This window comes from Alligator mississippiensis, chromosome 5 (genome assembly GCF_030867095.1).
Source record: "Alligator mississippiensis isolate rAllMis1 chromosome 5, rAllMis1, whole genome shotgun sequence".
NCBI classification, from domain to species: domain Eukaryota; kingdom Metazoa; phylum Chordata; order Crocodylia; family Alligatoridae; genus Alligator; species Alligator mississippiensis.
Genome location: NC_081828.1, coordinates 213668875 through 213684531, shown reverse-complemented (window position 1 = coordinate 213684531; position 15657 = coordinate 213668875). Strand labels below are relative to the sequence as shown.

The 15657-nt window shown below is 49.9% G+C and overlaps 1 protein-coding gene and 1 long non-coding RNA gene across 2 annotated transcripts; one reads left to right on the top strand and one right to left on the bottom strand.

Moving 5' to 3' along the window:
- Positions 1–2035: 2035 nt before the first annotated feature.
- On the top strand, positions 2036–5465 carry LOC132250962 (uncharacterized). Its single transcript, XR_009462741.1, has 3 exons — positions 2036–2160; positions 3653–3917; positions 4451–5465. It is a non-coding gene; the product is annotated as an uncharacterized LOC132250962 (long non-coding RNA).
- A 65-nt stretch (positions 5466–5530) lies between these two features.
- LOC102573091 (7-alpha-hydroxycholest-4-en-3-one 12-alpha-hydroxylase) lies at positions 5531–7643 on the bottom strand. Its single transcript, XM_006263132.4, has one exon. The coding sequence runs from the start codon at positions 7575–7577 to the stop codon at positions 6045–6047; it is 1533 nt and encodes a 510-aa protein (XP_006263194.2). The 5' UTR covers positions 7578–7643; the 3' UTR covers positions 5531–6044.
- Between the last annotated feature and the right edge of the window lie 8014 nt (positions 7644–15657).

The following is a 15657-nucleotide window of genomic DNA, read 5'->3' as shown; positions in this document are numbered from 1 at the left end:
TAACTTAACATCGTAGCTTAACTCCGCTCGAGCGGTACTTGCTGTTAGCCCGGTGAGCTCCTGCCTCTCTGGCTGCTGGCAGAGAGCTGCCAGCCTGGCCTCAGCCCTGGGCTTTATAAGGGCCAGGCCCTGCCTCCTACAGGCAGCTAGCTCCCCTTAGTTGCTCCGGCAACCTGCAGCTGCGCTCGTTCCCCTGGCAACCCTCAGCTGGACTCGTTCTGTCCGGCCAGGGCTCGCTCTCTCTCTCCCTGGCAGTTTCTCCTCTCTAGGAGCAGGGGCACCGGGGTGCCCTGCGACAAAGTGCCTAACATCTCAGCAAGGATGAACTTCTGTCAGGACGATGCCCCTTCGCCTTTCTCCAACCCAGGAGTACCCACAAGGCAGTGGGGCCTAGGGTTTTGAGGCACCCTATATGCACCTTACTCCGGAGGTTGCAATTGGGGTTGTTTATAGGAGCCGTGTATAGCCCCACCACATTACCACCGGGCTCTCCAGTTGGATGCAGTACATGGTCACACCCAGGATCAAATTAATAATATACCTGAAACAAAAAAAAAAGTGGTATTTTTTTTAACCTTCCTTGGTAACTGGAAAAAAAAGAAGTGTTTTTTTTTTTCCCAAATGCTCTGTGGTAACTGCTGGCAGCTGCTGGCTTTGGAAAATCAGGCCGCTTGTTCAAACAGGCAAGCCTGGACCTGGGAGCCTCACTTAGCTATTAGGCCAGCTGCCTGCTGGTGGATCTCTCTGGAGCCCTTTATCCTACACCTGGGATTGTGCAGGTACCCAGCCATTGAGGACATGGCCCCGCACATGTACTGCTGTGCATTGCTATAAGGATTTGCCAGTGCCTATTCCAGTACATACCAGGCCACACGCTTAGCTGATGAAAAGCAACACTGCTCCCATGAAGAGACTAATTTCTAATAATTAATAACTAATTTCTAGTTTGCATCAGAACATTTTGAACTCGTGGATGCTATTTTTTGGCTAGCCTGTTCATGCATCTTCCTGGCTCCCCACCCACTACTGCCTGCCACTCCCTGATACCATGTGGTTTCCTTGTTTTGCTTCCCTACTGTCCACCTCTTGGCTTCACAGTGCCAGCTTAAACCCTGCTTGTTTGCAACCGTGGTGGTGTTTGACCTACTTTACTTGCAACTCGGAGCAGAGAGAACGGTCCCTGAAAGAGCCCCAGGGAGGCAAATGACTACTTTGTTTGGCAGCCTCAGGGAGCCATCATCTCTTCACTTCTCTAGTGTTTCTCAAATGCCTCCTTTTGCAAAACCTTTTTATTTCAGTTCCTCAGCAACCCATTTCTCTTGCCCTGGTGTTTCTCTCTCTCTTTCTTTTCACACTCTGCCTCTCACCTGTTTCCAATCACAACCTTCTCCTGCCACCAGCACCCCCCTCCCACAACACAAAGCAGGTCCACTCCACCTCTCCTCCATGGCCCGTTTGCAGGACTCCAGCCCCGCAACCCACCCACCTGGGGACTGTCTTGGTACCTTTAGCTTCTCAAAGCCTACGATGGGTGTGGAGCATTTCTTCCCTTTAGTCTTCCTGCGTGTCTTTGTGAGGGCTCAGAGCAACCTTTCAGCAGGGCTCTCATCTGCTTGAGTTTTCTTGGCTGAACAATGATCCAGATTCAAGCCAATCGCATGGGTTTTGAAGGAGCTGCTGGATAGCCCTGGCTGCATCAGGTTTACTGAGTGGACTAAAACCAGGTGTGTTCTCTGCAGGGAGGAGCTCAAGCAAGTGTATCATACCCACCCATCCCTATGCCTTTGTGGGCATTAGAAGAGACTGGAAGAGGTTTGGTGCCACCTTGAGTTAAACAGCAGTTCAAATAAAATCCTTGTTGCTTCTCAGGGCAGGAAGCTCTGGTTATTTCTCCAGCTAGCAGGGTGGGACAGAGCACAGGTTGTGCCTGTTGCTCAAAAAGGGTTTGAGCAGGCAGTAAACAGCCCACAGGTGGAAGCAGGCCCAATCAGGTGGTCACATGGGAAGCAGGAGGCCACTTGATTGGTGGAGTGGCCTGGGAGCCTGGGTATAAGGCTAAGGCCCAGGGCAAAGTGAGCAGTTGCTGTAGGGGGCTGAAGGAGCAACATCCCCAGTCTGGCTGCTCCCAGACCTCCTGGCAGTCAGGGCAGGAGCTACAGGGTAGGTGGAGGTTCATGGTCCTGGGGCATGAACTAAAACTATGCCCTGCTGGGGAGGATGGTGTGGTGGGACTGATTGTAGCAGGGCAGCTTCCAGGAAGGGCGAGTAGGGGGTGCCAGAAAATCTCAGCCCCTGCTGCCTTGCAGGTACCCCATGGAGGGGAAAAGCTAGGGGAGCACACCCCAAGAACAAAGCACAGGGCTAAGGCCCAGTGTGTGGAGCCTGAGGCAGGGTCCAGGCCATCTGAAGACGGCCTGAGACAGGGCCCGGGCCCAGGTCCACTAAGTGGGACCGGGGGCTTACAAAGGAGCCAGATGTGATCCTCTGGGGGGTGGGATTGAGATCCCAAGAAGGAGCCAGGTGTGAGGCTCCAGGGGCATGGGATTGAGGCCCCAGTGTGGGGCATGAGGGGACCCAGAGGGTCCAGATGTAGGGAGGGGCTGGGAGCCCTGAGTGGGTCTGAATAGAGTCCCCAGTATGGGTGGTATGATTGAGACTCCAGTGTGGGGCAGAGAGATTTCTAGGCCAGGCAAGGCTGTGATGGCCCAGATAAGGGGCTTGGGTATAATAATATATATGGATGCCTGCTGTGAGGCATGGGATAAGGAGAGGTTTGGAGTAGTGTACACGCCCTTGGCATCAGGACAATTAAGTGGGCAGTCTCCCACATGGGAACAACATAATTATATGTCTAAAGTGAGGCAGGTGGGTAGTTTTCCCCAGATAAGTGGGCAGGCCAACATTTAGGCTGGCCCCAGGAGCCCTACTTGTTACACATGGTTATGGGCTCAAGGACAGGCTGACTTCTGGGGTCTGTCTCCTCCATCAGAGTAGCCCTGGCACAAAGGTAACTCAACTGCATGAAGGGAACGCAGCTTTTTCAGGACACTGGACCATGCTCCAGCAGACTCGATTAATTGATGTTCTGTATATACAGTATGTTGGAGCAGCCTCACTGCTAGTGTGTAGGCACCTGCTAGGTCCAGGCACGCTTAATGAGGTTGAAGACAGTGGCCTGGAGGAGGCTGGCTGAACCCAGTGCAGCTCATGACACATTTTTATGTAATTCCTGTATTTTCTCACAACTAACATGCATCGTTCCACCCCAAAGCCAGCTGGTGGAAATTGGGATGTGCGTTGTATGCAAAAAAAAATATGAATCCTATGGGTTCAGAAATGTTGTGGCAGGGGAGTGGTGGCAGCATCAATTGCCATGTCATTGGGAGCCACGGTAATCAATGCTGCCACTACGCTCTCATCCCCAAATTTCCAGATCTGTGGGGAGCTCCAGGCCAGATTAGGAGCCCCCTGTCAAGGACAGCATATCTTGTGAGATTCTCCCTCCGGATGTGCAAGCGTGGTCCCAAACTGTAGGTGGCTGATCTATACCCTGAACTCCTAAATACTGAGCGTTCAAATGTACACATCACTGACAGCGGCCCTTTATCCTGTTGGACCAACTCAAATGTCCTCAAAACATTGACTTTTACAGGAGGGGTCTAACAGCAGGATGCAAACACCCTTCACCACCCACACTTGGAAACAGCACTGTTTCTATAAGTGCTTCCCAAACGCACAATCTCTTATTAGAAGGGCAATGAAGAGTGAGTGAAAGATGCACAAAGGAGATGACTAAAAGCCAAGAGGACGTGTTAAAGCTTGTGCTCGGTAACAAGAGACTTAGTTGTTCAGCTGAAGATGTTGCCCATATGTGCATGGTTAGCACTGCTTCAGGAACACGTTGGACCTCTGTTCAGGTAAGATTATTATGTTTCTCCCCTCCTCCCCGCCAAAGGTTTTTGTTTTGGGTTGCTGTTTTTTTTTTTTTTTTTTTTTAAACTATTGCTGCAGCTGGTTGTGCTTGATAATGCGACCTGCTTGCTCTAAAGACACCACTAGGGTCAATGTTGATGTTTAAATGAGAGTGAATTCTGTTTGAGCCAAGTTCCCCAATCATACCGAATATGTCCAACCTTGAACTTTGGATATAGTTCAGGGATGCAGTAAAAAATAGTTCCCTCTACATTAGCAAAGTTTATTAATAACTTCATTACACCAGACAGCCTATTTTGCAGTCAGGGGAGCAAATTGCATAGAAGAATGACACTGTAGCTAGAACTTGATAGATCTAATACCATAAGAATCATTTTTCATTCAATGCGCAGGGTGAGAGCATGGGAGACTTAAAAAAGGTTGGGTGGTGTGCATTGTGATTTGTGTCTCCTTAATCACATAACCCTAACTGTTTTCACCCTCCTCATCTCTCCTCACGGCCCCTCTTCTTTGTTAGTCTCAGGTCCTGATACAGCCATTAAGCACCTGTTCAAATCCTGTGGACTTAGTGAAGCCCAAAGCAGAGCCCCTGTGAGGGTGCAGCAGACCAGGGTAAGGTTGAAATGATAATTGGTATGGTGATAAAATGACACAATTGTCCTAGAAAAAGAAATCTGAGTTGTAAATTTCTGGCGATGTAAATCAACTTCCGCCAACTCGTCATTGCCTTAAAAAAAGCTGTCCTGATGCAACGTTTCCATTATAAACAGAGGGTGCTTATAAGAACTGCCACTGATCGGTGAGACCACCGGTCCACCTTGCCCAGTCGCCCTTCTCACAGTGGCAGAGAGCGGATGCAGAAACGAAGAGCGAACAGGGTAGGACCAGAGAGATTATTGTTCTGGCGTGGTTTCCTTGCTCTGCTGGGGATGAGTCATTTCCATGTGATGTTTTCCCCGCAATATAAGTATCATGCGGGTCCTCGGCTTTCTTGCCCTCCTAGAAGTCCGATACCACCTTTCCCTTTCTCCGGTGTCCTGGTGTTTCCCCAGATGTTCCTAACTTTTCAAACCACCAGTTCATTAACAGGCTAGAAAACCTCAAATAAAATGTCTAGCTTTGGTCAAACATGACTCGGGATATTAAATGCCATAAATGGGTACAGAGACATTGAGGCTCCTAAATCACCTTGGGCGAGATCTGTACCAGACATAAGCCCGACCTAACCTTGGCAGTGCTTTATGCTTTTTGGAGTTTCACTCTCAGTTCACACCCCACTTTGACTCTGATGTATTTAAAAATATAGCATTTAACATGCAAACATATACCATGTAAATTAAATAGCTCCTGCTCAGCCAAGTCTGACCACTCAGCCTGGCAAGCTGCCTGCACTTACCTTATGATGCAGAATATGGAGGGTAGAGAAATAAGTTGTTGGAAAATATCTTTGTGCTGGGATCATCCTTTAGGACAGCAAATGTTAGGGCTGAAAGAAACTGACTGTGTCCCTTTAAAAAAAAGAAATGTTGGCAAAACACAGAATGATGGTTTATGGTGAAGTTAGCCTAAAAATAATTTGCAAATTCTTTGTACTTAATCACTATATAAAAAGCATATTTATTGCTGTCTGCCAAATTCATACACATTCCTAAATATACACGCTCCGTTCAGATTTAAAATGAGTGAAAAAAGTAGAGAACCAGAAGCCCACGCTCAAGAAATTCTACTAGCTCCTATTTTCCTTTGGGGGATTCATTAATCTTCTTGCTTCCTTCGCCGGTCTGGAGGCAGCTCCTCCTAGACACAGCCGGTTACGAGTCTGCAGCAGGGGGTAAGCAAAATCCTAAAGACAGTCCGAAAGTCAGAGCAGCGCGTAGATAACAGGGCGAGGTTACAAGTGGAGCTGTGATGTACCTCGAGGTCAACACACTGAGTAAAGAGAGAGGTTGCGGCAATCACTTAACAGGCTTGAACCTATCCATGTCCTCAAGCATCACTACTATGGGAGAACTTTTATACTCAATAGCTCAGTTTGACAAGTGATTCACTAATGAATGCATTTCAAGCCAATACAGAATAGGTGTATGTCAGAAGGGGCTCACCATCTCCTATTAAAAGCGTAGCCGATATCGAAACTGGATATCATGCACGGGCTGCATCATACCAAATCCCCACCGGCTGGTATTTATGGGAGGGATTTCCTCTTCTCCATTAACCAGCTCCACATCATAGTAAAGCAACATCAAGGCCACGAACAGTTTCATTTCATTGACTGCAAAGAAACGTCCGGGACAGATGGATGTCCCCGCCCCCCAGGGCATAGTAGGGTACTTCAACTTTTTCCCGTTCTTGTAGAAATCTTTCTTGGTGCCATCAGGGTTTAGGAACCGGTTGTATTTGAAGGTGTGAGGCTCAGGATGGATTTCGGGGTCCATCTGAATTGCAACATGGGGGAACAGGGCTATCCTATCTCCTCTGCGGAGGATGTAGTCTTCCCCATTGGCCATCTTGAGATTCATGTCCTCAATGACCGCTCGGATCAGAATAGGGCCGGCTGCCAGGCGCAGCGTCTCCTCCACCGCGCTGTCCAGGACAGGGGTATTCATCAACATGTCCCTGGTGATGTTAATCGGGGCGCTGCCTGGCTTCACGTCCTGACCAGACTCTTTTACGACTTGGTCCACTTCTTCCCGCACAGCCTTCATGGCTTCGGGATGTTTCATGAGATACAAGAGAAGCCAGAAAGAAGCTGGGCCTGTATTGCCTTGGGAGGCCCAAAGGAGTAGAAACATGAACCGGTCCCTCATGTACTCGGGGACACCATTCTCTTCCAGGTCCCGTTCTTGGCTGCTTATCCACCCGCTAATGTTATCCTTTGTGTAGGTCTTCTTCACAGAAACCATGTTCCAGAAGAGCTTCTTCAACCTCTCAGCCTCTATTTTATCCTTGGGCGGCAGCACAGCGTAGGCCAGACGAGGAAAGAGAAGGTCGTACTTGCGAAACTCGTAGAAGACCTCTTCAGAGTGGGTGAGATCGCACTCTTGGGCTTTCTTCTTGCTCCCAGTGCCGTTGGTTGGCTCATTTCCATACAAAGCCAGGTAGCCAGCCCTGAAGACAATGTTGTAGCTGTAGTGGAAGAGCCCATCTTGGCTCCATGGCCTCTCCTCTACTCCGGCGCCCAGGCTATGGAGCATCACTTTCTGCAAGTTCTCCATCATGGCCTGAGTCATGACAACAAGCCCATCTCCCATCAGGTGCTTTGTGCTTGCCAGCTGAATGGTCTTGTGGTCCATTGGGACAGGATGGTATCCAAAAACCCTCCTGACCAGCTCAGATGCAAATTTCTCAAAATCCAGTTTGGATCTGGATTCCTTCACAATGGCCCCAAAAGAGAATGGGTCCATGACAAAAGTGAAGTAGTAGCCTCCAATCAGCACCGTGAAAATGTCCCCGTGCTTTCTCTGCATCTTCTGTAGAAACTCTGAGCTGTTCTTTCTGAAATCTAGCGCGTAGCCCAGCCATGGGATGTAGCCTTTATCCAGGGGAGGCTCGTTGGGTCTTCTCCTGCGAAATACTCCCAAGTGGTGGAGGCCGCCGAGGACGATTGCTAACAGGGTGCAAAGAACTGCTATCCAGATGGCCATTCTTAGGGATCTGTGCTCTGCCACAAAGGATCCGGCCAGACTGAGCAGAGATGTTTACACAGTTGTATTTATAAACCGCCTTTCTCACTGACAGATTACAAAACACCGACATGTGACCTCGCTCCCTGTTTGCTATTCAAATTAACCCTGTAGCTAACGAGCATGCTAGGTCTTACCTTCTGTTTCAGTTCATGCAAAGAGCACAGACATTTTTTTTAAGGCTAGAAGGGGCCAGTGTGATCAGCGTCATTATTCAAGCAGGTGGGGACCCTGACATGCCGAGAGGCAGTGTCCTGCCCACCCTCCCTCCAAAGGCCGGCAGCAGCAGAAACTCTGCTCCAAAGCCCCTCTCGAGGACTCTGTCCCCAAGGCAGTGATTGCTAGAAGTGACCTGATTTCCCAAAGAGCTGGGTGCTTTGTGGTTACTCCTGGAGGCTGCTGGCTGTGTTTGGGATCCTGGACTTGGGATCCTAACCTAGCTATGGGGTCGACTGCCTGGTGGTGCATCTCACTGGAGTCCTTTAGCTTAATGGGGATTATGCAGGTTCCCACCCATTGAGGAGATGGCCCAGTGCCTGCACTGTACATTGCTGTAAGGATTTGCCAGTGCACATACCTAAAAGACAACAGTCTTAGCTATAGAGCAACACTGCTGCCAGGAAGCTGCACCGTTTCCTAATTTCATAGAATCATAGAAAATATGAACAACAGCGTCGGCGGCACCTTTTCATAGGGAGTGCGCCGCCATGCTCAGGGGGTGCATGTGCACCCACGTGCACCCCCTACGTGTCAACAATATAGAAAGTGAGGGTTGAAAGGACCTCGGGGTCACGACTAGTCCAACCCCCTGCTCAAAGCAGGACCAGCCCCAACTACATCATTTCCTGCCAGCTGAGGACTGATGATGGGTACCTAAACTGTAAGGTCATAGCAGGTGGGACTCTTACTGTCTCTCTACAATGTCCAACGCATAGGGAACCCCTTCTTCACTGGAGCCCCCATAATAGAAGCTACTTCTGCATTGATTTGAAATAAGAACATATTTTGAACTTACATTTGCTTTTTTACCTTCTGATCCCCTTTCTGTTACCTCCACCTTCCTTCCCCTCTCCCCCCACCCTCCCCTGGCACCACACTCCCGCTACCATGCATTTTTCTGGTTTTGAGCCTCTACATTCTCGACTTCACAATGTCAGCTTAAAGCAGGGCTGGGAAAAATGTGGCCTCCGGGCCAGATGCAGCCCGCCAGGCCATTCTATCTGGCTTGTGGGGCCCCTAAAAAATTAAGAAAATTAATATTGATCTGCCCCTGGCTGCCTGTCACGCAGCCCTTGATGGCTTGCCAAAACTCAGTAAGAGGCCCTCTGCCTGAAATAATTACCCAGCCCTGGCTCAGCCCCTGTTTCTGTTTGCAACCGAGTTGTTTTTTGACTTACATTGCTTGCAATTCGGAGCAGAGAGACCAGGCCTTGAACAAGCCCCAGGGGACAAGCGTCTACTCTGTTTGCTGTGTGGCATTTCTTCTCCCCTAAACACCTGTGCTGGTGAAACCACCCACGCACAGTGAGCATTGTGCTCACTGTCCTCTCCAGTTCTCTGATGTTTCTCTGATCTCTTCTTTTACTTCTTTTCCCAACACCTTTTCTTCAGTTCCTCATCTCCCCTTTCTCCTGCCCTTGTATTTCTGTCTCTCTTTCCATCCTCCTGTCTTTCTTTTCACACTCTGCCTCTCACTTGTTTCCAACCACAACCCTCTCCTGCCACCAGCTCTCCCCTCCCACAACACAAAGCAGGTCCACTCCATCTCTCCTCCGTGACCTATTAGCAGGATGCCAGAGTCCCAACACAACTGCCTGGGGAGCATCTCAACACCTTTAGCTTCTCAAAGCCCATGCTGGGCATGGAGCGTTTCTTCCCCCTCATCCTCCTGCATGTCTTTGTGCAGGGCTGTCTCCTCTTCCTTGACTGAGCAACGATCCAGTTAAAAGCTAATAACATGAATTTTGCAGAAGTTGCTGAGCTAGTTTTCCTCAGAAGTGTGTTCTCCCCTGGCAGGAGTCCAGGCATGCATCTGGAGTACTGTGTGCAATTCTGGGCGCCATAATTCAAGAGGGATGCGGATAACCTGGAGAGGGTCCAGAGAAGGGCCACTCATATGGTCAAGGGCCTGCAGACCAAGCCCTACGAGGAGAGACTAGAGAAACTGGACCTTTTCAGTCTCCGCAAGAGAAGGTTGAGAGGCGACCTTGTGGCTGCCTTTAAGTTCATCACGGGGGCACAGAAGGGAATTGGTGAGTATTTATTCACCAAGGCGCCCCTGGGGGTTACAAGAAACAATGGCCACAAGCTAGCAGAGAGCAGATTCAGACTGGACATTAGGAAGAACTTCTTCACAGTTCGAGTGGCCAAGGTCTGGAACGGGCTCCCAAGGGAGGTGGTGCTCTCCCCTACCCTGGGGGTCTTCAAGAGGAGGTTGGATATGCATCTAGCTGGGGTCATCTAGACCCAGCACTCTTTCGTGCCTATGCAGGGCGTTGGACTCGATGATCTATTGAGGTCCCTTCTGACCCTAACATCTATGAATCTATGAATCTCCCATCCACCTATCCCTAAACCCTCATGAGTGAATACGTACTGAAACTGGTTGTGAATTATTAGGTGAACATGTACTGAAACTGGTTGTGCATTATTAGGTGAACACGTACTGAAACTGGTGTGAATTATTAGGTGTGAATTAATGGCTCCCCTCGGCTTAATCAGGGCAATTAAGCTGCAGTTTTGGGCTATCTGGTAGTCCATGGGAAGGGACCTCTCATCCAACCAGAGGCATGGGGCGACCCCGCTGCACTCAGCCTGCGAAAATGGTGGGCAGCCATGCAATCTGCCCATGAAATCGGCCAGCCACCTCCTCAAGTTCAATAGACCCCTACTCATGGGCATTAGAAGGGACTGGAAGAGGCTCGGTGCTCCCATGAGTTAAACTGCAATTTAAATAAAGTCCTTGTTGCTTCTCAGGGCAGGAGGATTTGGCTATTTCTCCAGCTCCCCTGGTAGCAGAGCTAGCAGTCGCGCATGGTGTTGGGTTCAAGCACAGGCTGCCTTCTTCTGGTCTCTGCTGGGGCCCGACCCCTCTGTCGTAGAACTCCTGGCACAAAGGTAACTCAACTGCATGAAGACAACACAGGTTTCTCAGGACTAAGCCAGCCTGGGGAAGGGCAAGCAGGGAACGGAGCACTTTGGCTGAACATCAGCAGAGGAGTCTGAACTATGACTGCCTTCAGCACCCACCCGGGCCAAGCCGTGGCTTGTACGTCGGGTCTCTTACGAGATGCACTCGTAGATGGACTGAGATGTGGAAGCAAGGTGGATCACAGGACACTTGATGAGAAAGGGGCTCAGTGCAACTTCAGCTGGAACGTCAGCCCTGGGCTTTGGGCTCAGCAAGAGTCCAGGTGTGGTTACTGCAGTTGAAGACAGTGTTAGCATATTTTCCTTAAATACCCTATTTTCTCACATATAACATGCATCTCTTTCCCCCCACCCCAGCTGTAGAAATTGGGATGTGCATTGTATGCAAGAAATATGGATCTCCTGCATTCAGAAACTTGGTAGTAGGGGAGTGATGGCAGCATTAATTACCATGTCACTGGGAGTCACGGTTATTAATGCTGCCCCACTCCCTCACCGCCGAACTTGTGGACCTACGGAGAGCCCCCAGCCACATGATATGGCCCCATACACCATACTGGGCTGGCGCACGGGGTCAGTCCACAGCCAGACCTGGACTGTGGGGCCAGACCTGGCACATGGGGTGGGCAGTAGGCTCAGTTCTCCAGCTGCTGTTATTCACTTACCCTGAAGTTTTTTTTTTTTCCCTTCATGCTGCTTTTTAAGACCAAGGTGCATGTTATATATGGTGGTCTGTTGCATGTGAGGTGTTGTCGGCCAGGTGTTTTCTGCACTGGTCCAATGCCTACCAGGTTTCAGAGCGGAGGATGCTCCAAGTGTCCCCAGTCCTATTCCATCCCCATTCCTCTCCTTCCCAGTTCCTGCCCTATCTGCCTTATCCTCTCCTTCCCCTCACTGGTGTGATGCCCCTACCTGACTCCTTCCACTGCCCCTTTCCTCAGCTCCTGCCCTTGGTTCGCTCAATCCCTGCATCCGTCCCTGTCGCATCCCCTGCCCACTGTCTCCTATCTTCTTCCTCTGTCTCAGTTTTCTACTTTCCCAGTCCCTTATCCCACTCCTAAACATTAGTCCTTGGTGCAGTCACAGGACTGCAAACCTTTGCTTGAAGACGCAGCTTACAGCTGATTTCAGTAGGCACAAAGCAAAATTGTTCAGTCATTTTCTGTGCTTTGGTTCATTAAAGACTCAGGCTCTGGCTGATTAAAAGTTCATCCCTTAATTCTCTAATAACCTTGTGTTCCAGCCTGACTTTGTGCCTGGGCAGGACATAAATCCAGTTTGCATGGTAGACTGCTGGACTACTTCAGATAAGGGACAAGTCAAGGTCTTGCCTCAAGGCTAGAGCAGCAAAGATAACAGACAGCTGATAAATTTGGACTTGTGAAACATGTACTCACCTCCAGCTCAGATACTGCTACATTGGATACCTGTCCCTCCCCAGCTGAGGGCAATTATCCTCAGTCTAGTCCAGGAGGATTTGTCTGGTCTAAGTCTATTCCTGTTCCCCTGGCAGACAATGATAAAAAACCTTATGATCATGCTTCAGGACATAATTATGCTTGTCGTAAAGGGAAAACCAGCACACATATCAAAGTCTGCAAATGATACTTCATTTCTTTAATCTACGTAATCCAGTGAGTGATCACCTCACCTGTGCTGGCAAATCCAGCTGAAGGCAGGCAACAAAAATAGATTTTATTAGCTCCATCTGCAAGCGCAGCTCCGAGACTTGGAGTGCCTGTTCCCTACAACTGGAAAGGTGGTAGCATTATAACTACTTCTCCCTTTCCAGGACTACAAGGGCATTTTCTGAGGCTAGGCTGAAATGGTTCAGGCTCTTGTAGCTATGTTAGGGTTGACTAAGGTTGGACAATGGCTTTGTACAGGATGGTTTGGATAGGAATGATCCTTGGACTACTTCACCTGTGGAGGTTCCTTCTAGCCCTGCTTGTCAATGATGCTGTGAAAATGATACCTAGCTCTGCTGAGAGCACGTGGGATGCTTGTGAAGTGTTTGGAGCACCTGTCTGTGCAGAGGCACTGCTTTGGCCAGTTTTGCTAAGGGAGAACACGTGGTTTTTAGCACAGTATGTGTGTCTAATACGGAAGAAGACAAAGCTGAAGAGTGCTGGCAGAGCATAGGGTGCAAGATTAGACCACTTGGGTTGCCCCTCTGAGGCACAGCACAGATTTGAAGTGTAGGAGAGAGGATGTGGGGACTATTTCAGCCTTAACTTGCCTTGTTCTACCCTCCAAACTATGCAGGGAATGTAGATCCACCCACCCAACAAAGCTTGGAGGCCTGGCTATACTTAATGGCTATCCTACACCTTTCCACCTACATTACTGCCTAGCGTCTCTCCAATGCACCTCCCTCCTTGCATTCTGCCCGTGCCCAAAATATTCTCATTGCCAGACCCCGGGCTGGATATGTGGTTTTCCAGTCCTTTCATCTGGTATAAAGAAGCTGGAGAGGGATGATGATCTTGCCCTCTGTGTTTAAATAGGGAGGTGGGTCCAGAAAGATCAGATGCCCTGTGATGTCCTTCCTGAGGTCAACAAGAGACTCTGGTGATCACCCTGGTGATCTTCAAGAGGCGTCTTGATGCCTGTCTTGCTGGGGTCATCTGACCCTAGCGGTCTTTCCTGCTCATGTGCAGGGGGGCTGGACCCGATGATCTAAGCCCGCCAGGGGATGGGGGCACTACTGTCACTGCTGGCCCACTCAGCAACCCTTGCAAAGCCAGCAGGCCAAGGCACCCTAGGGAGCCCACCCCTGCCCCAGACCTGGAACACTCTGCGGACAAGGCAAGGGCCCCCAAAGGGACACTCGCCTGCCTCTACACAAATGCCAGAAGCTTGGGAACTACTCCTACTGCTAAACACAAATAAATACTATGTCATAGGGATAACGGAGACCTGGTGGGACTCCACCCATGACTGGGCCACAGGCATAGACAGCTATACCCTGTACAGGAGAGACTGAGTGGATGAAAGTGGGGGCGGGGGCGGCATGTAGCTCTGCAAGCCAACATTGGTGCCCAGGGTGAATGACTGGAGACCCTCTTGGTGAAAATCCATGGGGAACACGGCACAGGGGACACAATGGTGGGAGTCTATTACAGACCTGCCCAGGATCAAGAACTTGACCCGGAGTTTGCCAGGGAATTGGCCGAGGCCACATGCTCCCGGTGCATGGTCATCATGGGAGACTTCGAATACCCGGATATCTTGCGGGAAGAGTGCTCGGCCAAATCTGAGTGGTTGCAAAGATTTCTCATGTGTGTTGATGACCTCTATCTGATGCAAGAAGTCTATGGGCTGGTGAGAGGTAAAGCACTGCTCGACCTGGTACTGACAACGGGGGATGACCTTATCAGTGACCTAACGATAAAGGTGATGATAAAGGCTGGGTGACCACGAGCTGATCACCTTCACCATCCGCCGTAAAGCTGGCAAGTTAGTCAGCTATACACAAGTCCTCGACTTCAGGAAAGCTGACTTTGACAAGCTCAGGAGGCTTGTCAGTGAGGCCCTAAGGGACCACGACCCCAAGGGGAGGGGAGTTCAGGAAGAGTGGTTGCTCCTCAAGGGAGCGATCCTCGATGCACAAGCAAAGTCTATCCCATCTCAGAGGAAAGGCAGCAAGAGGGCACAGCAGCACCCAAGGCTCTGCAGGGAAATAGCGGACTTCCTGCATCTAAAAAGAAAGGCCTACAAAGGATGGAGGACAGGATCCATCTCCAAGGAGGAATACTCTGCATTCATCCAGACTTGCAGGGAGTGAACCAGGAAAGCCAAGGCTGCGACTGAACTCCAACTGGCTACAAGTAGCAAGAACAATAAAAAGTCCTTTTTTAGATATGTAGGGAGCCGGAGGAAAACCAAGGGCAACACTGGACCCACCCCTGCTAAAGCAGATAGGACAACTGACAACTGACACCCAGGAAAAAGCCAACTTGCTAAATGGGTACTTTGCGTCAGTCTTTCATCAGTCCCAAGGGATGCCCCTGCCCGTTACGGGACAGGGAGGCCTGGGTGAGGGAGATCCCCTGCCCTCCATCAGTGCTGACCGCATGAAGGAACACCTCAAGAGGCTGGACACCTTCAAGTCAGCTGGCCCTGACAGCTTACACCCCAGGGTACTCAAGAAGATGGCTAGCATCATAGCCCAGCCCCTGGCACAGATCTTTGAGAGCTCCTGGCACTCTGGTGAAGTGCCCAAAGATTGGAAGAAGGCCAATGTTGCTCCTATCTTCAAGAAATGGAGGAAAGTAGATCCAGCAAACTATAGGCACATCAGCCTGACCTCTATCCTGGGGAAGATCCTAGAAAAGATTATCAAAGAGACCATCCTCATCAGACTGGCCGATGGCAAAATCCTGAGGGATACCCAGCATGGGTTTGTCACAGGTAGGTCTTGCTTGGCCAATCTTATTTCCTTTTATGAGCAGGTGACCTATCACCTGGACAAGGGGGAAGAGATTGATATCGTATATCTTGACTTTAAAAAAGCCTTCAATCTGGTATCCCATGATCACCTCTTGGCAAAACTGGCCAACTGTGGTCTCGGCTTCTCCATGATCTGCTGGCTGGAGAATTGGCTATGTGGCAGGACCCAGAGAGTGGTGGTTGATGGAAGTTAATCATCGTGGTGCCCTGTGACCAGTGGGGTCCCCCAAGGCTCTGTCCTTGGGCCTGTATTGTTCAACATCTTCATTAATGCTGTAGACATTGGAGTCAGAAGTGGACTGGCCAAGTTCACTGATGACACCAAACTTTGGGGTAAAGTGTCCAGCCCTGAGGAAAGGAGGGCAATCCAGGTTGACCTTGATAGGCTCAAGGAATGGGTGGATGAGAACCTGATGGCATTTAACACCAAAAAATGCAA

Coding starts and splice junctions, on each gene's coding strand:
- LOC102573091 (XM_006263132.4), bottom strand. CDS start 7,577: ATGGCCATCTGGATAGCAGTTCTTTGCACCCTGTTAGCAATCGTCCTC.